At 43.5% G+C, this 27,003-nt stretch overlaps 1 protein-coding gene across 5 annotated transcripts in view; it reads right to left on the bottom strand.

Moving 5' to 3' along the window:
- The window catches only part of ZNF385B (zinc finger protein 385B), a 182,399-nt gene extending 168,979 nt beyond the window's left edge, over nucleotides 1-13,420 (bottom strand). For 2 of the 5 annotated variants that reach the window (XM_083496618.1, XM_083496623.1), the window contains exon 1: nucleotides 13,194-13,420. In XM_083496618.1, coding sequence (XP_083352744.1) covers nucleotides 13,194-13,383 — 190 coding nt within the window. In that variant the 5' untranslated portion in view covers nucleotides 13,384-13,420. Of the gene's footprint in view, nucleotides 1-12,128; nucleotides 12,210-12,353; nucleotides 12,467-12,868; nucleotides 12,950-13,193 lie in introns of those variants that run through there. The other 3 variants (XM_083496626.1, XM_083496622.1, XM_083496624.1) reach the window with 3 other exon arrangements.
- Nucleotides 13,421-27,003: the final 13,583 nt, after the last annotated feature.

Here is a 27,003-nt window from a genome sequence, read left to right as displayed (position 1 = left end):
TTAATAACTAAATTTCCAATTCGATCTACTTCAGGTGAGAATTACTAAAAGAACAGCCACAGGCTATGGCATGATTGCCGTCTACAAGGAGGAAGCGGCTCTCTCTGTTGACTTAGAATAATATGGATCTTCCTACAGCATATTCCTCTTCAGCCTTCACCAACTAACATACCCCGCCCACCCCCCAACTGTTGTCTATCATGTGTTTTTATTTTTCTCAGGATACCTATTCCAGCTCTTTCCTGTTTGGTATGAAAACAGGCAATTCAGTACCAAACACGGGTTGCAAGCAGTTCTCCAACCAAGTAATGGGTAAATAATGCATGTACTAGTTTGAAATGTGCATCTAAATGCGTATATCAGTGAAAACAACATGCAAAGATGTATAAGGAAAATTGCTTTGCAAAAGTGTCTATATTAGGGGAAATGTGTATGTTACGGGGGGAAATTTACCAAAATGCTGACCAGTTTCATTATAACTTCTGAAACATAAAACAATTGCAAACTGATGTGGAAATATGAAGAACTGAACTTAAAGATGGGGTGGGGGTGAAGAGAAACCAAATATAATACATATAAAAGTATTAAAAGTAGCAGAAGAGAAATGGGACATATAACAAGGGAGGGGATGGGGATTTAAAAGATTTTTGACACGGCTACTGACCTTACACAGTGCATTAATCTACTCACAGCCTGATTTAAACAACAGACCACTCACCCTATTTATTGTCATGTCACCACTAATCTCTTTTTTCCTAGTTGATAATAGTCTCGTCTTGTGCCATCCACATCTACAGAATCCACCACTGCCCTCCTTGAACTTAATACTTGCATATTTACTCAGTTCCTTCCCTCCTAGGTGCATGCCTTGCAATCTCTTCCCACCTCTAATTCCTGTCTCAGTGCCTTGTCTCCAGTCCAGTTCTGTTATGAACACATGGCATAGTACCAGAGCTAACCCCCTTTCAGGGCCTCCAAAAGATAATTCTCTGAGAGAGGGGCGAATGCATTTTGACACATGGGTGAAAGCTGAGATCATCTGAGACATCTATTGGACAATACCGATAATCTCAGCTTTCATTTGAGGCAACGTAGCCAGTTTGGTAACTAAAAACAAATTATCCAAGGACCTGCTTACATTGCTGGCTTGCTCTGTTTTAAACAAGATTTTTTTTTAGGGGGGGACATACCCCCCCCTTAATTAACACACCAAAAATTAACACACCAGAAATTCAAGAAAACTATTCTATTCATTTACTCACTCACTCACCCAGCCCAAACAAGTTTCCACATAATGCAGAAAGTAGTAATACTCCTGGTTTCAGACAAGCACTGTGAAAGTACGCCTTCTGTAATTTTAAATAGTTAACAGATTTGTGTATTTTATATTGAGTCTGCTCACTGGATCAATGAATTAACTGAAAGGTTGAGTGATATATTATTATTACATGTGGCCATACAATCCTCTCCTGAAATAAACTAAAGCACTGAGAAAGAAAGAGCACTGAACTGACTGTACTGCTGCCCACTTCTTGCAAAAGAACTATACTTCAGCATACATTATCCTCCATGATCTGTAGCTTTAGGCCCTCCTAAAGAATATTTAATAATACAGGCTGGAATTCAACATAGCGCTAAATGGGGTGTGCACATAGGGTTTGCTCATGCAGTCAGACTCCTGGTCCCCCCCAACTCTCTGGACCTGACAGTGGTGACAGTGGGAGGGCACAGAAAGAGGAGAGAAGGTGAAGTCTCATTGCAAAAGCATATCTTGCTCCAGGCACACAGCAACTTGGTTGAATCCTGCCTGATGGTTTCTATATTTGTTTCAGTAAAGACTGCAAGTTTCCTGCCAGTTTTGATTTCCCTTCGTCTATCGCCATGTAATACGGCTTAGGAGAAAAGATGTAACTCCAAGAACAACAGAATGATATGACTGATGAGAACTGATTATTATAAGACATACCCAGGCATTTCAGCATTGAGATTTTCTTTTCATTCGTTTTTCTTTTGCTATTTGTATTAATTTTGTTGTTGCATATTCCTTACACACATATGCATTTTTATTTTACATAGAAAATTGTATGCTTTAGCTGTGTCATCATCAGAGCAGACCAAACAGCTTCAATGAATTGTCACTTTAATAGCATAACGTAGAAGAGGACTTTATCATCTTAATGATAAATTATTAGCAATGCTTAACACCTAAAGAAGTTTCCTTGGTAGACAATTGTTATAAAGCTAGCAGCAATACTAATTGGTGGAACTGAAGTGCTCAGATTGGTTTCCAAGCGCTGTGTATCTACAAACCTCAGCAGCTCAAGTTCTCTAATGCATTTTTAACATGTCAATTAATATGTTGTTTATAGAAGACACTGTCAGTTTTTCAGCTGATGCATAAGAAAAATCACAACTCTGTGCAGAATGTATAACAACTCTTTTAAGTGTGCATGCCAAAAGTTCAATAAATTGTAACTTCTTCTGAGATTAAACAACAATCGTGTCAGGAATTCAGATGAAAAAAAGTTCATGGCACAGGAAAGAAGCCAATAAAAAAATGAAAGTTAGTGTATTTGATTAATTGGATTCAGGATTATTATGTTTAGCTTAATAAAGCACATTCTGTGGTATGCAGAAGCACAAGCAGTTCTCTGTAAAATTATTAGGTAGTTACTACATGACATTTTTATAATATTAAACCCTAATCATAATTACCCAAGCATCTATGAACACACATGTCTTAAACTATTATGGGAGGAAGTACTCAATGGCCAGGCATTAAGATACCACAAGTTTTGTTCTCTCCTTTTTTCAATTACGGATAGATACATCAAAGGTTATAGAAAGGCCTTATGACTCCATTACTCTTCCATCCCTTAGATACTGTGAAATTAGAATTTATACACTTTCCTATTTTTAAAGGAAACTGTCATTTGCTACTGCCAGGTAGATATACTTAGGTACAGAGCTCAGTTCAAATGCAATTTTAGCATGCCTAGCCAAACAAAATTAAGCATCAAGGCAACTGATGTCAAGAGTCTTTAGTCTGCTGTGACAAGCTTGTAAGGAATACTTTGAGGACAGAAGTTCCACATCTCTGTATTGACTCTGATGCCATTCTTGTGGCAGTTCTAGATAAACCGTGCAACACAGCATCTAGTCTGGTGTTATGGGATCAGTTTCAGCTCTTGAAGCCTGAGGATATGCTCATAACTGTTTAGCCGATTACATGCTCTCTCAACTCATGCCCATCGTGGCTGATTTGAGTAAGTTTTTTTGGGGGGGGAATTAACCATGGTAAAAATGCATCCTTTCATGAAGGAGAAGTGATAGTAGCTCTGCTCTGGACCTGGAGGTCTGTGATAGTAACTACTGCCTGGTCACAAATATCCCCTTTGTGGAGGGAAGGCGCTTGAGATGCCCATCCAAAAGCACTATTGGAGGAAATGTATTATCTGAACCCATTCCAGTCTGGGTTGAGGCCTGATTTGGAGATGGTCCTGACCGTGCTGCTGGTTGGCTTTTATCAAGAGTGGAAGAGTGTAACCCCGCTGCTTATTCTAGATTTCTCTCTGGATTTTGATACCATCAATTCATGGTATCTTAGCAGAGTGGCTTTGTGGGTTGGGAGTGCGAAGGGGGCACTGGAAGACTGTACCTCAGTCCCCATGCTATTATGCTGGAGGTGATGCAGGATTCCATTTTCTTGTCCCAATGCTGTTTAACACATGTTCAACAACTTGAATAAGATACTGGGGTTGGGGGGAGGTAAGCCCTGCCTATCAATCACAAGACGTGGCACATGCACACCATTTGAATGGCAATGGTCATCAACTGGGGCGGGCTGGCACCCTCAAATATTTTATCGGAGGGGCTGAAGGGACCTCGGTCCCTAGGAGTTGGCTCCTATGCTTCCATATAAAGCCATTGGGAATAGTCATTTCATGATTTGGAACAAGATGTCTCTCAGTTCTATTCCTCTGTTACACCTGTATTAGATGTGGTTGTATAGATCCTGGACCAATGTTGGATGCAGCTGTGAGCTGGATGAGGGCCCACAAGCTGAAGGTGAATCCTGGCAAAATGGAAACCTTGTTGGTTGGTTGTTCCCATGTCTGAAAACTAGATAGGTTACATTTTCTGAACCTGGTTGCAGTCCTTTTGAAGGAGCAGGTCATAGTCTGGGGGTGCTTCTGGGTTCATCACTGTTGCTGTGGATCATGGTGGCTAGGAGACCTTTTGCCAGCTTCAGCTGACAGAAACAATGGGCATCACCGCAGTGGTTCATGTTTTGGTAGCTTCGAAACTGGATTAGTGTAACTCCTTTAATGTGGGGCTGTTCTTTAAGTTGGTTCAGAAGCTGATGAGCCTACCATGATTGTGTCACACCAATTTTGAAAGAATTGCACTGGCTACCACTTTGCTGCCAAGCTAGATTTAAGGTTCTTCTGCTGATTTATAAAGCCATAAACAATTTAGAGTCTGAAGGAACATTTTCTCCTACCAGGATCCTAAGAACTAATTCTTCTCTCCAGTGCACATCACTAAAAAGTGCTTAACTATGGAGAACTTCTGAAACAACAATGGGATATTAGCTCCGCCCAAGGCATGAATGAGAACAGCAACAACCAGGAAAAGATAGACATAATATTTTACAAGGACAGAAAGAAACACCACGGACAGAATAATTGCCGCATACAGGAAGAGAAAGGATATAGTTTGAATTCCTCACCTGTAGCTTTATAAACCATTTAATGTGTCAATACGATTGGAAGTCGTTAATATTGCAGTTGCTGTATAAGGGATTATTATTTTGACTGGAGTGCAATTGAAATTAATAAGATTTTGCAACACAGAAATAAAGCAAATCATCAAACCATCAATTCTAGCATGTGGGGGGCACCTAATTTACATAATTTGGCATTTGAAATGATTGGTATTGGAAACTGTATTATAATTTGGCATTGTTATAAATAATGTGGCTATTATTGGATTATTGTAACTGAAAACTAATAAAATTTATTATCAAATAAGTGCTTAACTGACTGGATTGTGTATTAAAAATGGGGGAGAAAACCACATATGGCAATGTATGGTCAGTTACACATCAGCTTTGGCTAAAAAAAAACAACCAAACTAGAAATAAATTATAAATTTATGTCAAGCCAATGAGATATTTGCCTGGTATCACACACAACTGTGAAGTTACTGTAATTCTTTCAACCTTCCATGCACATTCTAGCACTGTAATGAGAACACCAACCCAGTAACCCCAAATGAAATGAGATAGTGATTCCATAAAGGAAGCCCTCTTACAAAACCAAAAAGATTTGAGGATGGTAGCCCTCTGGCTAGTTAATTATCAAAAGAGTCTTTTACTCCATTACCCACAGGACCAAATAAACTTCACTGTAAAACCAAATTTTACACATAACATATAATCTGGTGCATAGTCTTCAGCAAGGTATTTCAAGTGGGCTTTGTACACACTCTAACTTTTAAGCACATTCCAAACACATTCTTTCCCCCAAAAAGAATTCTGGGCACTGCAATTTACCCCTCACAGTTACAATTCACAGGAACCCTTAACAAACTGCGGTGCCCAGAATACTTTGAGGGGAAGAATGTGGCTCAAATGTGCTTCATAGGTTCGGTGTCTACATTTGTAATCAGGTACTTTGTAACAGACAGAAGCGATGGGTGATTATAATAATAATATTATAATAATATTTGTACCCTGCCCATCTGGCTGGGTTTTCCCAGCCTCTCTGGGCAGCTTCCAACAAGAGATTAAAAATATATTAAAATTATACAGTGGTACCTCAGGTTACATATGCTTCAGGTTACAGATTCTGTTAACCCAGAAATAGTGCTTCAGGTTAAGAACTTTGCTTCAGGATAAGAACAGAAATCATGCTCCGGCGGCGCAGCAGCAGCAGCAGGAGGCCCCATTAGCTAATGTGGTGCTTCAGGTTAAGAACAGTTTCAGGTTAAGAACAGACCTCTGGAACGAATTAAGTACTTAACCTGAGGTACCACTGTATATCTTTCCCACAGAAACTGACCTGATACTTTTCTTAGTACAGTGGTACCTCGGTTTACGAACTTAATCCGTTCTGGAAGTCTGTTCTGAAACCAAATCCGTTCTTAAACTGAGGCGTGCTTTCCCTAATGAGGCCTCCTGCCGCCAGTGCCCTTCTACCGTTCGGCTTCCATTCATAGACTGAGGTAAAGTTTGCAAACCGGAACACTACTTCTGGTTTTGTGGAGTTTGTAAACCTAATAGTTCATAAACAGGACTGTTCGTAAACCGAGGTACCACTGTATTAATGCAAAACTGTACTAATGCACTGTACTAATGCAAAACCTGGAGACCAGCTGAAGATTTTGAGAGAGAGAGCATCAATATGCTGATGACCCTCAGATCTATACCACACCCACAACACTTTGGGAGCAGCAGTGCCAATCTGGAATTAACGTCTGATTGCAATACTTAAATAGATGAAGGCAGCAAATAAAAGCTTTTGTGCATCGTATGTGTAACTATGGCATGTGACAGAACTGTAGGAACTTTTCAGTGTTTAAAGTTGAATGCATACTATGAGTGATCCATGAGCTGTGAAGAGGAGTCATAGCCTTGGATAACAGTGTTTTTTCTTCTTCTACTCCCTCTTGCTGAATAAGCAAGCAGAACCCTACACCCAAGCTACATGAAGGATCATCTGCTCCCTCATGTACCTATCCAGACTGGAGATGTGAAGGTCGGGGGAAGACAAGGAAGAAACCTGGAAAACTGTGGGGGTGGGTACATCACCCCCATTTATCTGTTTTTCTCCTGGGCATCTCTAATCCTCTGAGACTCTGAGATCACTGCTGGGCATGCACGTCAGGTGAGGTGGATCCTGGGGAAAGGGTTTTCATATGCGTAATGACACCCCATGTATCTTCTTCTTTGGCAATCACTCGTAGCCGAGTAAGATTTTGTTCCAAAACAGGGTTTTAACAGTGGGTCCGTAAGTGACTGTGGAGGCCAATTCTGGATCCACATGTCCTTCCACAGTGGGGACATAGGTTTCTAAGCAGGAATTGATCATGGTAAGGGTTTGCCAAGTGTGCCTTCCTCTTAGCGTGTTTCTCCCTTTCATCCTGAGTTTGAGGGTCTTCAAAGCCCATGACACCTTTGGTAAAGGCTGTTCTCCAATTGGAGCACTCGCAAGCCAGTCTTTTCCATTTGTCAGTGTTTATACTACATTTTTTTTAGAATTGCCTTGAGAGTCTTTAAACCTCCTTTGCTGACCACCAACATTACGCTTTCCGTTTTTAAGTTTGGAATAGAGTAGATGCTTTGGAAGACGATAATCAGGCATCCGCACAAGTATAGTGTGTCCTCCGAAAGTGGCTCTTTATACTCTTCTCAGTACCAGGTGAAAACCCCCACCCCTCCCCCCACAAAAAAACCAGGCTTTTTGGACCTTAACCAACTGAATACAGACCTCCATGTACTTTATTATGCCAACTTACTTGCTGTTACTGAAATTTTATGTTGCTTTTTATTGCTTTATTGGTTGGTATTATACCTTAATGTTTTATCGTTGTAAGCCTTCCAGAGAACACTGTTACTGAGCGGCACAAAAAAAGGTTGTAAATAAATAAATTCGTTTAGTTATGAGCAAGTATAAACCTGCCCCTCCTTTAGCTATTGTCAAACTGCTCTTACCATCTCCAACATTATGTTTTCACTGGACATCCAGTACAAGAGAGATGAAAGCTTTTTTATTATCTAATTGTCTGCATCTGCTGAGACAGGCGCTAGGGTTTCTGGGAGTTATAAGGGCTTTGCAATTGTCACCAACGTTTTTGTAGCCTCAACTATTTACTGCAGCGAGCTGCTCCATTTGGGCTGCCACTGAAAAGAACCCAGCAAAGTCACTTAGAGAATGCAAAACACAATTCACTTCAATGTGCATCTATTCAAATTACCATTTTATTTTATTTTTGCAAAATAAAGCTCTTCATAGCCTCCACCCACCCACTCTTCAGGAAAACTTTCAATTCTCAATAGTTTAGTTTATATAAGATTCTGGATCTGTGTCTTTTTAATGAATGTTTGATGTCTTCTTGCATATTGTTAGCCACCTTCAATCATAAGAAAAAGGGGGATTCAGCACAATCCTCACTATGCTTCTCAGTGTATGTCAACCACAATACATCATTATTTGATTTTACTATTAAAATCTCAATAGCAAATTATTGCATTCCTTAGAATGCTTAAGAAAACTATAGGAGATGCAGCTTTATCAAGGGTAGACCTGTTCACTTAGAACAGAAGAAAGCTCACTAGTCGAGTTAAATGCATCCTGCCTGCAAGGTGCCACACAAGTACAAGGGAACTTAAGCATGAAAATGATGCTGAGACTGTGACACCTTTCTTTTCTTCTGAATAAATAACGCTGGCCTGATCTTTGCAACTTAACTAGAGTATGTTAGGGATAACCTTCTACTGAACTTCCGTACCCAATTACATGCTGGCACCAGCTAATTTCTCAAAGATGAAGAGCCTCACCTGCTTTGTAAAGGAGACTCAGATAAAACTGAGGCTAGGCAAAACTGCCTTACGGAATCAGACCTTATAATCTTTAAAACGGCACAATTCCTGGTCAGTTTGCTGACTGAAAAGCTGCGGCATTGATAGGAAATCCTTGAAACTCCTTAAGACAGATGAATTCTCATGCAGTGTGTTTGTGTATTTCTCTCCATTCTAAAACTTCGCTTAAGTCACCTACCACAGCATCTCTCAGGCCGTTTTCATTATTTGCCTTCATTAGTCATGGGAAATGGAAAAGAAGAGTGGGAAATAAATGTGCATAAAACTGTTAAAATTAGAGGGGGGCGAGAGAGAGAGAGTTTGGAACTAAAAGGACATAAAGTGCCTATGAGTCAATATATTCCTTTATTCTCAGGGAGAAAGGGTGCAAACAGCAAATGGTATTTTTATATTCAAGAAGTGAACATTTATTTTCAGAAGCTATCCTGCTTGTTATGGTACTTTTAATTATAAGCAAGTGAGGAAGCAAAACAAAATGCTGCTCGAGGAAGAAAAACCTTTGAAGCTGTTAGCTGGCCTGATCTGCAGCTTCAAAGCCACCCCTTCTCAGGCAGGGTGGTTGCCCATAGTAGGAAAGTCACACCACTTGAGGAGAGATTATTGTTCCTGTGTCCCTTCCTTCCTTCTTTCCTTTTGCTTTCTTCCATGCAACTGCACACATGGGCTCTCTTTCTCTCTCTTTTCCCCTACGTTGGGGTTTTTGCCCTGCAATTTTAATTTTAAATGTTTATGTAATTGTGTACGTGTCAGGGCTCTCCTGAACCTGATGATACCTCTCTCTTGTGCTTAGATGGATCTGTTTGGTTGACATCAGCTTTGGCCCTCCAGATGTTGCTGAACTACAGGTCTGAATCAGTCCCAGCAAGCATGGCTAATGGCCAGGGATGAGGAGAGTTGGATAGAAGGTAGAATTGGAAGGGACCACAAGGATCATCTAGTCCAACCCCCTGCAATGCAGGAATCTCACCCAATGTGGGGCTCAAACCCATGACGCTGAGATTAAGAGTCTCATGCTCCAACAACTGAGCTATCCTCTGGTGTTGTTGTTCAGCAATTGGTGGAGGACCAAAGTTTCCCCACACCTGGCCTAATTAATGAACAGCTCTCACTCCTGAGAAATAGATGGGAATGATAGCTACACTGCCTATCTCTGATAAGAGAATACACAGGAGAGGATAGCAAATTGTTACCAACTGCAGGTCAGCACCACCTTAATATCTGAAATATTTAAAATATTTATTCCCTACCCACACTAAAGGCAAGACACTTTTATGTTTAATAACTCAACAAGGTACATGGTCTAGTCAGACAACCCACTTGACCTCCACAGTTACTATCATTTCAGTACACTTTTTCAACTCAGTTTTCCCATTTCTTCATTCTAATAATATAGCTATCTGGAAAATGTAAACATTAATGTTGTCTGACCTTGCGCCATAGGCATGAAATGCTTGCTGTCAGCGTAATTGTGTGAATTCATACATTTTACCTTTTTAAATTTGGAGAGTCCTACTAAACAGCTGTGTAAAGTCCCTGTATATTTCTAACAAAGTTATTTCCTCGCACCCTTTGAAACAGGAATTTGCATTTTATGAGAACAAAAATCACTGTAATCTATCCTGGACATTGATGGTACAGCTATTGCTAAGCAAAGAACCTTTCCACAATTGCATGATTACACCGGCCAAAGACTAGGAGATGGGCAGTATGTTAGAGACCCTCTCCTCATTAATTTACAGCTCTGAAGGAGTTCTATTAACTAAAAGGGAGAAGCTCGTGTACTCTTTCTTTGAGCAATTAACTAAAGTGGAGTCCGGAAGACCATGTGTTGCAATTGCTTACTAGCCAGATGTTTCCTAAGCAGGGATCCAGGGACAGCATGCTGTACTACCTTTTATCCAATTATTTGAGCTTCTCGCCAGAGCATTCCCTTCTAGTCCCAGAGCCCTCACACTGGGAGTGCTGCGTCTCCCAATGATATATCACCTCCAAATCAACACGCACCTGATATGCAAACACCTTATGCTAAACATTACATTTTATAAACCAAGTCAGTGTAAATGTATTCTTAGATAAATCAGTAATGATGTTTGCCACGAGTGCATGTATCTTACAATCCTGATAACAGCAGCTCACTATTTTATTCTTCGTTTTTTATTTATAAGCCATGAGACATCAAAGAGAAAGTTAAAATAAAAATGCATCAGTTTCAGCAAGAGATAAACATTTCTAAATTTATCCTGAACTTATTTTGTCAACAGCTGGCTGCCTTCCCATGTTCCCTCTATTGAATTGATTATAAGGTTACAAATCCTCCATAACCTTCAGACTTTTCTTGACGACACAGCTAGGGTGGTTGGTGGGAAATAACTTTTTGTTGTTGCTGCTGGCATCATTCGCGAATTAGTGCATATCTTGGTAGATGAGAAGGCACTATTGCGGAATAATCCTGCACAGAGCTTGCTGCTGCATCAGCTGTTTCTGAAATCTCTTATGCTCATGGGCATTTAAAAAAAACTTATTGAAAGCATAATAAACAGCAACAAGCTTCCACTTTTTGATTTGTTCCTTTACTGAGAGCCACGTGTTTCTGAGAAATCCTCCTCCAGAGAAAGCGCACTTGGTAGCAAGATATCACATTCTTCTTTACCATTATGCCCCTTGAAATCGACGGCTAAAGCACAAGGCAGGGCCGGCCCACCCATGAGGCAAGGTGAGACAAACGCCTCAGGCAGCAGGGTCAACCAGGGCAGCAGATCCTGCTGTCAATCTCTTCACCCAACACACACTACCTTGTTTCTGATGTAGATCTTCCCTGAGCCCTTCTTTACTGGCGGGGAGGGGGTGCCATTTGGGGGTCCGCCTCAGGTGCCAAAATGTCTTGGACCAGCCCCGGCATCAAGACCCATAGCCTGTGGTCCGGCAACTACGTGCACCTTCCTCTCTGCGAAAGCTTCAAACCTCAAACACACACACATCTCTGCACTGTAATTAGATCATCAAGGATGATTCCTCAAAGTAGGCTAATTCCTCATTTACGAAGGAAATTCCTCCTTCCAAGAACAACCAGAGCTTAAAAAAAAAAAAAAGCGCTAGGAGTCAAGTGAGGCTAAGAGGACTGCCAAAAGGAACTCTCTCTCCTTCAACATGAAAACCAAATTCTACAAGAAACCTCCAAGCAAAGATTTCTCTCTCTCTTTCGTAAGCACACACACACACACTTTTCTCCCCATGGGTGTGGCCAGGGGGGCAGGGGGCAGCTGCCTCTCCAAAAAATCAAGCAAATACTGTAAATAAAAATAGTTAACTAAAAGTAGAATTTGTAGAAAGATTTTGACAGGTTTTTTCTGACCACTCGGAGTCAAAAGGAAGTAATTTTAAACAATTGTTGTTGAGACCTTTCCTTCTCAATCGGCTAGGCAGAGCCAGACAGAGGAAGATGACAGGTGGATGTCCTGCTACCCCCCCCCCACGCCGATATAAATCCCATGCTTCTTCAGTTCTCCCCCTTAAGTTCTCCTACCTTTCAGCGACACACCCGTGGGCTCTGCAAACCTGACACGGTTTGCAGACACTGACCTATTTAGAGACATGAGAAATGATGAACTCCGCGCCCGCCTGAAACAAGCGAGGAGGAGATAACACCGGGGGGGGGGGGGAGAGAGAAAGAGAGAGAAAGAGAGAGAGATGCGGAGGACGCGGGAATTTCCCACCCGTCGAGTCCAAGCGAGGAAGAAGCGGCTCTTACGCTTTTGCCCGACGCAGCCAAAACTTTCCGAGGAAAGGCAGCGCGCCCGGCGCTGAGAGGTACGAAGAAGGCGCGGCCAGGCGCCCCCACAACAGCCGCCTGCACTGACCTGCCGCCGCCGGTGCCTCTTTGCCGTCTCTTCCCCTCACACTCCGCCCCGGGATGCTGCTCGCTCGCTCGCTCGCTCTCCGGCTGCCTGCAGGAGCAGCAGCTGGGCGCCCTTTCGCGCAGCCTCGCCAGCGGACAAATCACCGCCTGGGTTGGCGCGCGGCTCGGTGGGCTAGCCTCGCTTTCGCGCCGCCGGGGCGGACGGGGGAGAGGGCAAGGGGTGGGTTGGGTTGGGTTTTTTTTGGGGGGGGGTTTCGCCTCCCGCCTGTCCTCGAAGGCAAAGCAAGCAAGCAAGCAGGCGAAAGAGGCAGCATTCCCAACCGCGGCTCTTCCTCCCCTCAGCGCGTCAAAGTTAAGGCGAGCAGATTCTGCCAGGTGCGCTCCCGCCTGCCCAGCCCCTCTTTTACCTCGACCAGGCGCTGCTGCTGCCCGTTTCCGCAGCCGCTCCGCATGTGTGAGTGTCAGGGCGCGTGAGCTCTTTGGCGCGCGGAGGACCGGGGTGGGGGAGCGCGCGCGCGCGGAGCTGCCCGTCCCAACAGCAAGCCGCCAGCCCCAACCTCGGAAGGGGGGACGGCGCCGGCTTGGTCCCCGCCAAGCGCATGCGCCTGCCACAGCCTGGGCCCCCGAACGACCCTCGCCAAGCAGGTGAGAGGAGAAGGCGCGCGCAGGGGGCTGAGGGGGGGGGGGGAGTCAGAATGCAGACGGGAGGCGGGTGGGAAAGGGAAGCCCCACCTTTGCCCCCGTCTTGCGCTCCTGAAGACGCTGAGTGAGTGAGCCCTTCTGCAACTTTTCCTCCTCCTGCACCTGTTCCAAGAGGGCTCCGTGGTGCCCAAAAGCTGCGCGGGACTCTTCTCTTCTGGTTCTCACGGTAATTCCGTCGCTTCCGGCTGCCTTTGAAATACACCCTGCGCCCCTGCCCCATAGGAGCCAACTCCCAGGGAAGGGGGTCCCTTCTTTTCCCCATGGGCGTAGCAAGGGGACGCAGCTCCCCCGCCCCCAAATCAAGTAAATAAATAAAAATACTTAACTGACTGACCGACTGCGTCGCAGTTCTGCACCCCTAAAATAAATGCAGTCTATGCCCATGGCTCCCCCAATAAAATATTTGAAGGGGCTGCCCCCCCCAAGTTGGTGGGCATTGCCATTCAAATGGTTTGCGTGTGCCGCGTCTTGTGGTCAATTATGTGGGGTAGTTCTTACCTGGGCCCCCCCCCAATGTTTTATTCAAGTTGGCACCCCTGCCCCTACACATTTGACGGAGGATAATAAATAAGCTTGCTCAATCAGTTATGGGTTCGTGAAGTGAACGAAAATGAGCAAAGTGAGATACCTCCAGGGGCATGCATGCTGTGACACGCTGCCCTCTGCAGCCAATGAACTGCTGTGTACCTGCTTTGCCCTTAAAACGCATTTGAAAGGGGTGGTCACTGCAGCAGGGCTAATTGCATCAGAGAGTTGTACGATTATGCGCAACTTGACACAGAGACAACATCTGTAGGAAGTCCGGTGCTATTTTTTCTAGAAAAAGAGGGGCCGGAATTCACCATAGTCACTCCCCTAGTTATCTTATAATGGCAGTGGCGCCCACCTGAGAGGTGCCAGAACTGTGTTCCTGTAATTTCCCCCAGAAAAAAAGCCCGGGTAGGAAGTAAAGCTTACATAGGTTCTTCTGCCAATTTCACAACGACCATGTGCAATTGACAATATGGCCATAACATCTAGTGATTGAAGCAGTCAATCGATAAACAGCAATGGTCAAGTAAACCCCATGATGTCATCTAGTGCTGGCTCCAGGATTTGGGGAGCTCTCAGGCATGGCATCACCACCCCTACTTAGAAGAGATGGGACATGCAAACTGACAATTCTCTTAGGCTGCATCTGATCTTCTTGGACATTGTGTAAAGTGGAACTGCTAGGGGCAGCAAGTCCTCTGTTGGTTTGAGGGCCCTGGCCACCCTTGGAAATCAATGCTGACGTCAGTGCATGTATCCTTTGTGCATGCACATGCAACCTGGCGGCTAGAAATAAGCCACAGATGGCACTGCAGGTAGGAGACCTGTACAGAAAATTCAGAGGTGTACCAGAAGAGAGGTTGAAATTTCATAGTGGGAATAAAATGCATAAAACACTGCCCAAAACTTTGCATCTATGAAGTTGTGAGTTAGTGTCTCCACAAGGCACCAATCCATGTGCCTTTTGGGGGCCCTGCTGGTAACAGTAAGTTTACATGGAAAAAGAGAAGCCAGAACCCAAAATCATAGAGTTGTAGAGTTGGAAGGCACCCTGAGAGTCATCTGGTCCAAACCCCTGCAATGCAGAAATCTTGCCCACAGCTGTCCCTGGGTGGGCATGAACCACCAGCCTTCTGGTTAACAGCCAGACACACTGACCCATTACACCACAGTACATTAGCTTGAGCTCTCACTCTACAGAACTACCGTACTCTGTAGCAGCATAGCTACAGGAGCAGACTAAATGAAGGTCTGTGATGGAACCCCTCCAGCACCAAAGTCCCCATTCCCAAGGTATGCCCCTTGTTCGCTGCACATGGGGTCAAAGTGATGTAGCCCCATGCCACATAGTTGAGATTCACACACCCTGCTGAGCTTATATAGCCTAGTGGTGTACAGTGCTTGGCTTCAAAATTACCCAGAAACCTGCCTTCCACTCATGTTGAACTCTTCCAGTGAAGTTACAGGTAGGTAGCCGTGTTGGTCTGCCATAGTCAAAACAAAATTTAAAAATTCCTTCCAGTAGCACCTTAGAGACCAACTAAGTATCTGAAGAAGTGTGCATGCACACGTGAGCTCATATCAATAACAAACTTAGTTGGTCTCTAAGGTGCTAATAGAAGGAATTTTTTTATTTTGTTTCTTCCAGTGAAATGCACCAGTTGGGTAAAAGATTAATGCAATGCAGGGAGTTAGGTGTTTTTATTATGTTTTAAGATATGCTGTAAGCCGCCCAGAGTGGCTGGGGAAACTCAGCCAGATGGGCAGGGTATAACAACAACAACAACTAGATGATCCTCATAGTAACTTCCAACAATATGATTCTATGAACTTCCAATGTGCTTAATTTGAGTTGGCTCTTGCACACTGTGTGCAGAGCTTTGGGTCACTATTGCAGTATTTATAAGTTCTCTCAAACAAATCCAAAGCAGGTGATTTGAGAAGCAAGCGTGCCTGACTGTTTTAAACCATTAGTGGTAGTAGAAGAGAGTATTAACATAGTTTGTTTTTTTACAGTAAAGTGGTGCACATCCAAGGCAAATGTTGGAGCAGCTGCTTCAAATATTACTCAGAATAAGAGAGAGAAAAGACACTGTTTTCATACATTTTGTTTCTCCTGGCAAAGCTAGAGGTTGTGCACTGGAGCAACGACCGTCATCTTTTTCTGATGCTTCTAAGAATTCTTTTGCCAAAATACTCCCCAGACTAGTGCTTAAAAATAATGCCTGACTGAAATAACCTTGCACCAAAGATACTGCAGCCCAGTTCTATGTATGCTTACTGCAACATCCTCAGGAAATCACTGAGGACCAGGGCAATACAAAATTGTTCATCATAAAGCTTATGCACCCCAGCACTTTTATCTACCTTCATCCTCTCTACTTTAATTGAAATCATTTGCGTCACACCTATGGTCTGTTCATAAAGAACTGCTCCACTAACAGATTCTTTGCAAGGTGTGACATGTTGCACCAGCACCATGCTACAAAACCGATTGCTGCTCTAGCCCTACAGAGAGGTTGACACCGGGGACTCAGCTATACAAGGGCAAATAAAACATTTTAAGTGCGTTTTAAGTGCATTATACACATGTGACGCTAGATGGCGGTGGTGAGCTTAATGGCAAATTCTCTCTCTCTCTCTCTTTCTCTGGGGTAGGCCCCTAAGGCCCAGGGGCTGATGTGGCCAAACCGCCTTCTAAGTCCAGCCTCGGACGGTCCGGGAAGCAGCGTGTTTTTACATGAGTAGAATGTGTCCTTTTATTTAAAATGCATCTCTGGGTTATTTGTGGGACATAGGAATTCGTTCATTCCCCCCCGCCCAAATATAGTCCGGTCCCCCACATGGTCTGAGGGACAGTGGACCGGCCCCCTGCTGAAAAAGGTTGCTGACCCCTGCTCTATATATAAACACTTTTTTAAAAAAGTATTTTCACAGCATTTTTAAATACGTGTCTAGATTCCACCTGAGTGTTCTTCTTTTATATAGACACATGTATAAATCTTTAGTTGCAAGAGTGCAAGGCTCCCTGGTTTTGGAACGCTATGCGAGAAGGCCCCACTAGCATGAACTCTTTCATTGCTGAGATAAGGGGGGGGGGGGAGCAGGGATTATTGGGTTCTTGGATTTATTTTTATTATGTATTTTGTGGTTTTATCTTGTGAAGCGCCCTAAGACTTGCGGATACAGGGTGGTATACAAACAAACAAACAAACAAACATATAATAATGACTGGTGAAGGCCAGGGTTCTTAATGGGTGATGGATGGTTTCTGTTTTTAGTATTGTTTGGGTTTTTTGCATGTTATTTTTATATACCTTTTATATGGTTAGAAGTTGTCTTAGTGCTAGCTTGGTTTCATTTGTTATGTGTTGATAATTATTTTTTTAAATGATAGCAATGTAGTCCCTTCAGATGTGCCTTATAGAGTAACCAGCATACACATATTTTGTTTTCATTTAATTACATAGTTTATTAAAACCCCAGGTTTGCCCCTAACATTTACTCAGAGTAGATGCATTGAAATTAATGGACCTATGTATGTCAGGGCTATTATCTTCAATGGGTTTATTCCGAGTAAAAGCTGGTTGGATGCAACAGCGATATCCCCTTCTTCCTTGACCTTTAAAACCCTAAACGGCCTTAGCCCAGTATACCTGAAGGAGCGTCTCCACCCCCATCGTTCAGCCCGGACACTGAGGTCCAGCTCCGAGGGCCTTCTGGCGGTTCCCTCACTGCGAGAAGCCAAGTTACAGGGAACCAGGCAGAGTGCCTTCTCAGTACTGGCACCCGCCCTGTGGAACGCCCTCCCACCAGATGTCAAAGAGAACAACAACTACCAGACTTTAAGAAGACATCTGAAGGGCAGCCCTGTGTAGGGAAGCTTTTAATGTTTGATGCATTACTGTATTTTAATATTTTGTTGGAAGCCGCCCAGAGTGGCTGGGGAAGCCCAGCCAGATGGGTGGGGTATAAATAAATTATTATTATTATTATTATTATTATTATTATTCCCACATTTAACTTTTTACTACTCTTCAAATTACTGCTAGTTTCCTGGCTGTAGACATTCACCTGGCTGTTTTGTAACCCATGCTTCATTCTAGTTCTGAAGCCAGTTTACACTCACAGAAAAGGAAATACTGTATTAAGGATTGGGGGGGGGGGGAGAGAGAGAAACTAATTTTCACAAGTGTGCCCTTGGAAGCAAAGTCAGAGAGGACTGTGCTTGAGCAAAGCCCAGAGTGGAAGACAATCAGAGGCTGAATTGAAATCAGACGAGTCAGACAAATATTTAGGCCGTCTAGGGAATGTGATTCTAAATGGCAGGGACAGAAGTACCATGCTTAATCCATTTTTTGTTGCTGCTCGGCAGCAGAAAAGAAAAACACTTTAGCACTGATTGGATAACACTTCCATTGTACAGTACTTCAATCTCTGCTCTTCGAAGATGGTAGTTCTCCTTAATAGCATTGGGGGGGGGGGGATCACATCACATGCTGTTTACATTCCACGTGTAACTATGACAAAAATCCCTCTCGCTTAAAGTTTATGGTGAAATATTTCTGGTCTTTGGCCTCTTCCTAATCGAGATACAGTCTTCTTCACCTATTATCTCCACCAACAGATGAAGCAATTGTGTTGTGGAAGATAGGCTGTTGGTTCAGGACTGCAGGAGACAAATCCCCATTTAACCATAAAGCAAACTGATGACCTTCCCCGCATCAGTAGTTTTGTGCACACACCATGCTTTTAAACATATGACTTCCTGGGAGCTGTAGGAGGTGGGGAGCTGTAGTTTGTTTAGGGTGGGGACAGCTGCAGGTCTGTGGGGAGTAAACTACAGTTACCAGAATTCTTTGTGGAAAGCAACATTCTTTAAATGTGCAATGTGTAAACAGCCAATGGCTCCAACTCTCTGGGAGTAAGCCCTATGGAGTTCAAAGAGACATTCCAGCACTGGGTGAAGTTTCATTCACTTCAGTTAAGCATGTACTTTGCTGCTCCAAAGCTGTATGAGTTGTACCACTCACTCTGACCACTGGATGGAGATTTTAATTATGTGAAAAATAATACTGTAGTTATTTGGCCATTTACTGATTCTCTTTTTCATAAAGGGCTACTCCTGCTTTTCCATCCCTCGCCACCTCCCACATTGCATATGTGTGTGTTTGGTGGGAAAGGTCTAAAGCAGGGAGCTTGCTCTGAAGCACACAGAGTATCGTGTGATTTAGAATCTGGGACAGTCAGAGGGCTCTGAATTGTGCAGGGAACCCATGTAGATAGAACAGGCTGGTCTCTTCAAACCTATCCCCAACGGTTTTAGATGATGGGCAGAATGGGGCCAGCTTGAGACATGCTGGGCCTACTCCCAGCCTGTCCACATGTTGGGATGCAATCGTGAACAAGTCTAAAGGTAGCTTAGAATATTGATTCAAACAGAATCGTTTATACATTTGTGTCCTGAATTGCTTTCCCACTGAGAAAATGCTTGTTACTGCCATTACATTATATATCTATATATATAATTTAAAATATATATGCAATACTTTTTGTTCCTATATGATAACACCCCTGCTGTACAATATTATTACTGTAACACATTCATTAATATAACATGGGTTATATCTGAAAGTTTAATGCATTATAAAGCATTTTTTTGCTATCATAACCTAGAATCTACATTGCACTTCAGTCCTACTAACTGTTCACATTTGTCTCCATCGATACACTGCATTATTACTGCAGGCTGAAGAGTCATCAGAATTGTTCACATATAACACTAAGTCAAAACAAGACTTAGCATAAAAGAGCAAACATGTGGGCCCCTAGAGAGACTGCAGCCACTTTGCTCCCTGCTCTAGTTATGCTATGCTGAGCTAACCCATGGTTTGGCTTAGCATGCCATCTAAATCCAGGCTACATGGTTTAGCTCTCACAAACAAACAAACAAACAAACAAACAAACCACAAGCTATAAAACTTAGAACAAACCTTTGCTACAGGATGTGGTTTGTCTGGAGCGAGATAAACCAGGTTTATTCACTAAACCAGGACCATACACTAAGCCAAACCATGGCTTGGCTTAGCAAAGCACAGCAGCAGAACAAGGAAGGACCGAAGTAGCTGTAACCTTTTCTTCAAGAGCCTGTGTTTTGCTTGCTCCATAAGCCAAACAAATGTTTTGTGCAAACCAGGCCACTGATTGTACATTGGAAGTTAAGAGTATTTCCTATAGATCGGATTAGTTATACAAGGTATTCTGAATATCGATTCCTAAGCGTATACGGTTTACTTCCGCCATTCAAAAATAGTTTGCATTCACACTGAGCCATCCAGTCACACATACCTGCATCTCAAGTAAAGCGGTGGAAGTTAATTCCACAGTTAAGCACGGAAGATCGCAACCTTCCACGCAGGTACCTAGGAGTACACCACACTGAACTCAGGAGGACGAATTTGTAGGTAAGTATGCATAGGATTGCACTGTAAGGCGTTAGATCTATATACCCTTACTTGGAAGTAAATGTCATTGAACAATGTGGGTTGGATCGCATGCCCTATTGCTTAATACAGCCTCCAGATGTTCTCAGCTCACTGACATGAATAACTCAGTTACACATTGTTCAGAAAAACAGTGTTCTGCATCACAGTCATATTGCTCTATCTATCAAGTGTCTGTATGTAGTGGGGCCCCCATGTGACCTTCAACACTCTTTTAGTTTAGGAATAGTATGCAGCAGTATCTGAGCTCGGCACTCTCATATTAAACATTTGTGCAAGCACATTGCTTTCTAACGTAATCGTTTTCTAACATAATGCTGGTGTAACAGTCAGCATGTCACGTCCAGTGAAGGATTCACTACTGCAGCAAATGGAAGGAAAATTGGCCGTAGGTATGACACAAATGATTTCATCCAGGGTATTTCTGTTTAAACGCACTCAGTTCCACTGAAGTCAATCCAATCCAAACCAATGCTGTAATAAACCCTTTTGCCTGTAAGCCCCACTGAACTCAATGGGATTTACTTCTGAGTAGACACAAATAGGCCTGGACTGTAAGTGTGCATTAGTTTAAGTGTGCATTTAAATCATCGGGCAATGGCTCATGGCTAACTCGCTCCATTGATTTCAATGGGACCGACATTCAACCAACTCAGTTTGGATCTAACCCAACGTGACTGGTTAAGAATCCTTCATAACTACATTTTTACAACTTGGTGTACTACACTCGGCTGCACCTTATTTATCTTGGTTTTCCATTAGCAATGATTTTCGCTGCCATCTCCCAAGCAAGCAAAAGTATAACCGATTGAATGGTTTTCATGTAATAATTTAAAACTGGTTTTAATTGTAAAAGAAATAATAGGGCTAGCATTTTTAAAAACAGTTTTACTTTACATCATTTGCACTCCTGTGTGAAAGCAAACCCATTGAAAACACTGGGGCTTACTTCTGAGTAAGCATGCACAGAAGAGCACTGTTACGAGATTCATCCTGACATCGACAATTTCATGTATTTTATGATGAACGAATGATCCTTAATCTAGTAATTTCCCATATGCAAAGGGGACACATTCAGAACATCCATTTTAATGGAGGAGCCAGTTTTGTGCACACGGGGTATGTATGTGTGTGTGCGCGCACACATGTGTGTAATTGCTCCCTACACTGAAATGGATGGGGATGCTCACTTGCAAAGGTCGTCTTGGGCAACCTGTGCAACTGTGTAGTTCATTCATTAACAGTGCAAATCTAATACTGTCTGTTCAGAAGCAAGTCCCACTGAGTTCAGTAGGGCTTGCTCTCAGGTAAGCGTACATAGGATTGCACTGCAGAAATACATGCATAGAGTTGTACTGTCGTAAGGCTGTGCACGCACTAACCCATTTGTAGCACAAAAATGTTGTTTTTCTCAACCAGAATCAGACATGCCTGTTCTCAACATGTTGCTTTCAATCTAGGTTGATTCCAGATCCTGCTGTCCATGGAGATGAATGTGGTTACTTGATATGCATTTGAAAACCCATCCCTTGGTTATATTATCCACACCTTTCCCTCCCTGCACATGCTCCAGGTGCATGAAGGAACTAGCAATTGTTATATTGGTACACCTCCAACCACAATGCCATTGGGCACACTCCCCATTGTGGGGTAATGAAGAACCAAGAACCAATCAGCACTGAGCTTTCATTCTTGAAGTAAAACCCATCCCTCAAGAAGCACTTTTCAGGGGCAAAAAAGAATAGCAATAACTCTATATTGTGTGTGGACTACATAGAAAAAAACCAAGTACTTGCTCTCTATTGATTCTAGAATAAAAACTTGTATGTTCGCAGCCTAAGTGTCCTATGCCATTCTGGAGACCGTAAAGCAGGGGGCAGCAAACTTTTTCAGCAGGGGGCCGGTCCACTGTCTCTCAGACCTTGTGAGGGGCCGGACTATATTTTGAAAAAAGGAAGAAGAATGAATTCCTATGCTCCACAAATAACCCAGAGATGCATTTTTAAATAAAAGCAAACATTCGCCTCATGTGAAAACACCAGGCAGGCCCCACAAATAACCCGGAGGTGCATTTTAAATATAAGGACACATTCTACTCATGTAAAAACAAGCTGATTCCTGGACCGTCCGCGGGCTGGATTTAGAGGGCAGTTGGGCCAGATCTGGCCCCCGGGCCTTAGTTTGCCTACCCATGCCGTAAAGCATGGGCTAGCTGATTTGATGTAAAATATCCTAACAAAGACCCCTGAAAGCAGCTCAGTGACGTCACAGTGCATATTATCCTAGTTTCTAGTGGTGATCATTGACAAATGACATACTCGATTCACAACTTTCTGATCTCCAGTACCCCACACCCACAGTAACCCACACAAGGGTGGTCAGTAAATAAAAGCTAAAGTAATTGGCTCATTGTTTTAGGAGAAATCTAGGTGGCTTCTCCATGGCTTACACAATTCCTCCTGTTGACTGAGCTTAATTGTAATGTTGACTTGTGCCAAGTAAGTAAGCTTTAGTTATATATCTAATAGTAGTTAAGCACCTAAGAGGCATGGCACAGACCTTGGGATTACATTGCTAGTCACCCAAGCACATGGTGTACTTAAGCTCAAATGCTGCTTCAAAAAAATAAAAAATCTTGTTACGGTCGTACCTTGGATCCCAAACGCCCTGGAACTCGGATGTTGTCTCCCGAATACCGCAAGTGATTGATCCAGTTTGCAAACATTCTTTTGGAACCTGAACATCCGGCAGGGCTTCCACGGCTTCTGATTGGTTGCAGGATCTTCCTGCAGCCAATCAGAAGCCGCAATTTGGTTTTGGAAGTCAAATGAACTTTCAGAACGGATTTTGTTCGACTTCCAAGGTACGACTGTATTTGTTTGTATTGGTTATATAGACCACCCTGTTTTATGCAAGTAGCTGTACCTGTTTCAGAAAAAAAAGTTTTGATTCTATTTTGGTTGAAAGTTGAAATCGGTTTAGCTAGTTTAGGAATTCCTATTGGTGTTTAATGAACCCATTATGTTCATGTCTGTGTACTCCTGCCTGTATGTAAATTCCTGTTGTTTTCTGGGAACGTACTATGCAGTCCTACACATGCCCACTCAGATTTAAGCTGTAGGACTGCAGTTCCCATCACCCTCCCCCCCCCCCACAATCCAGCATGGCTAAGGGTCAGGGGTGATGTAGTCTAGTGGGTCACACATTCATCACAAGTGGGCATAGGCAGAACATGCTTTCCCAACCACTGGGTAACAGGCTTCATTCATTGCATACCCCTCAACTATCCTGGAAAAACTGGGACATTGTTTTTTTGCATGAGAACACCAAAGCCATTTTGGGTGGCATGATCTTGTCCCCTCCCCCCTCCCAGCAGGCTTGATTATTGTAACTCGCTCTACGCGGGGCTGCTCTTGAAGCTGACCCAGAAACTCCAGCAGGTGCTGAATGCCGCAGCGAGGCTCCTTACGGGGTCTTTGCTGTGGGATCACATTCATCCAGTGCTTTACCAACTGCACTGGTTCCCGGTGGAGTACAGGGTTAGGTTTAAGGGGCTGGTTTTGACCTTTAAAGTCCTATGAGGCATAGGACCCACGTACCTACGGGACCGCCTCTCCTGGTACGCCCTGCGGAAGACCTTAAGGTCCACAAATGACAACATTTTGGAGGTCCCAAGTCACAAGGTGGTTAGATTGGTCTCAACTAGGGCCAGGGCTTTTTCAGTACTGGCCCCGCCTTGGTGGAACGCTCTGTCGCAAGAGACTAGGGCCCTGCGGGACTTGACATCTTTCCGCAGGGCCTGCAAGACAGAGCTGTTCCGCCTGGCCTTTGGTTTGGACTCAGTCTGACCCTTATATTTCCCTCCCCTTATGGTCTTGATTTATCGGCTACTTTAAAATGAGGCTGCATTTTAAATTGCATTTTAACCTGTATTTTAAATTCCCCCCCCCTTATGTTTTTACTGTAATTTTACTGGTGTTAGGTGCCCTGAGCCTGGCTCTGGCTGGGGAGGGCGGGGTATAAATAAAATTTATTATTAATTTATTATTTTTAGGGGCTGCGACCTCATGCAGGTAACGTGACTCACCCAGGACCGTGGCCCGGAAGACGCATCCTGGTTTTGGGCCTGGACATTTTTGGAGGGTATGCCATTGGGGCTTAACTGATAAAGGTCTGCATGGCATCCATAGCCCTGACAACTTTAATTTTTAGAAATATAGCCCTGTAGCTGGGAAGCGAATGTTGAAAGTTTGAGCTAGAGTTAAAACGGACATTAATCTTGACTTTCAGGAAGGCAATGATTTAACAAAAGACTGCAGAGCTGACCTTGTAAACGGTCAACCAGGACACTCCATGCAGCTCACTTCAAGGCTTTCTGCGCTTACGTTTCTTCTACACAAACCTACAACCAATGCAATTATGGAAATAAGATCTGCTATAAATAGTGTGAAATTGAGAGCAGTTTAGATTATACAGGCCTGCAAAGCGAAGTAACCTCTACTTATAATTTTCTGCCCTTTCTACCCAAACCGGCAATTACCTCCACATTTGTAATCAAAGGGAAGGCAGATTGCAGAATGTGGCACACACTGCCACGGGTACGTGGTCGGCTCAGTCCCATCTTGACGTGTGCACCCACCTGCAATTAGCTATAGCCTCAGATGACTCCTGCAAAAGTACCAAAGGCAGCAGGAGGTCAATGAGAGAAACGCAATGCTTTGCAAAAGGAGGCCATGTTTCAAAGTCACAAACGGTGCAACCCCATAAATGCGTTTACTCATCAATAAGACCCATTGGTGATCAGTGGAACTTACCCCAAGGTCGGCGGTTCGAATCCCCGTGGCAGGGTGAGCTCCTGTTGCTCGGTCCCTGCTCCTGCCAACCTAGCAGTTCGAAAGCACACCAAAGTGCAAGTAGATAAATAGGTACCACTCCAGCGGGAAGGTAAACGGCGTTTCCGTGCGCTGCTCTGGTTCGCCAGAAGCGGCTTAGTCCTGCTGGCCACATTAGTCCTGCTGTACGCCGGCTCCCTGGGCCAATAAAGCAAGATGAGCGCCACAACCCCAGAGTCGGCCACGACTGGACCTAATGGTCAGGGGTCCCTTTACCTTTAGATCTGTATAGCAGTGGCGAGGAATCATTTTCTAGCCTCAGAGCCACACGGGGAACCTTTTTTGGGGCTGCATACTGAGGACGGGGGTGCACGAAAATTGCAAAAGCAGACAAAACAATGGATGCGGCTCTTAAATCTGTACAGGTTACCTTCTAGCCTTGCAAGAATCGGGGGCAACAACACAAACACACCCCTGCAAATATGTAAACTGAATTTTCAAAACTACACACTTGAAGAGCCAATTGTGGCTGTGCATACTTTAAGATGGCTTATATACTTTTTACATCTACTGTTTTTCCGTGTATTAGACGAAGGTATTTTATTAAAAATCATGTTAAAAATCTTTGCTCTCGTCTTATACACCAGGTAGTGCTGAGGGGTGACGTGCGACTGAGAGTCGGCAATCTCCCCCCCCCCCCAAAAAAAAAGATCAACAACTCTGGGAAAAAATAAAAAAATTCCTTCCAGTAGCACCTGTTTCAGTGTATCTGAAGAAGTGTGCATGCACACGAAAGCTCATACCAAGAACTAACTTAGTTGGTCTTTAAGGTGCTACTGGAAGGAATTTTTTTTTTTTTTTTGACTATGGCGGACCAACACGGCTACCTATCTGTAACTGGAACTCTGGGAAATTCTCCTTAAAAAAGCTTAACAATTCTTGGCAATCTCCCCCCATTTTCTTAATGCTGAGTCCCCCAAAATAGGGGGTGTCTTATACACCAAAAAATAGGGTAATTCACACTGCATAATTAAAACAAGATGGTGGTGATGGTGATTATTTTACGAAATAATGTCCGTGTTTAGCTGTTCATTCATGCACTTTTAGTGTCCACTCTAGGAAATCTATTCAAGTGATACAACTAAGGCTGATGGTTAAAATGATTGTGACAGACGAGTTTAGTGTTTTCAGGCTTTAAATAGACATATTTCACCAATACACGTATTTTGTTTTGATTAGTAGCTGGTAAATGATATACCGGACGCAGGTGGCGCTGTGGGTAAAAGCCTCAGCGCCTAGGGCTTGCCGATCGAAAGGTCGGCGGTTCGAATCCCTGCGGCGGGGTGCGCTCCCGTCGTTCGGTCCCAGCGCCTGCCAACCTAGCAGTTCGAAAGCACCTCCGGGTGCAAGTAGATAAATAGGGACCGCCTACCAGCGGGAAGGTAAACGGCGTTTCCGTGTGCGGCTCTGGTTCGCCAGAGCAGCGATGTCACGCTGGCCATGTGACCCGGAAGTGTCTTCGGACAGCGCTGGCCCATGGCCTCTTGAGTGAGATGGGCGCACAACCCTAGAGTCTGGCAAGACTGGCCCGTACGGGCAGGGGTACCTTTACCTTTACCTTTAAATGATATACCAGATTAGGCAGGTACCTTTGAGGCAGTTTTTGGCACCTCTTAAAAACCTTTTAAACTAAGCCTGTCCAAACACATATATTTGACATGTATTTTAATATGCCATTTGATTTTTACAATGTGTATTTTTAAAATGGGTTTTGTTAATATTCGGGGGGGATATTTAACTTGTTTTTAAAACATCTGATTTACAATTTAGAATTGTAGAGTTGGAAGGGTCGATAATTTTGACATATACAGTGGTACCTCGGGTTACATACACTTCAGGTTACAGACTCTGCTAACCCAGAAATATTACCTCAGGTTAAGAACTTTGCTTCAGGATGAGAACAGAAATCATGCT

Source organism: Podarcis liolepis (assembly GCF_965112155.1).
Source record: "Podarcis liolepis genome assembly, chromosome: 1".
Classification (NCBI taxonomy): Eukaryota; Metazoa; Chordata; class Lepidosauria; order Squamata; family Lacertidae; genus Podarcis; species Podarcis liolepis.
The sequence above is the reverse complement of the archived record's forward strand: the minus strand, read 5'-3'. Positions and strand labels throughout refer to the sequence as shown.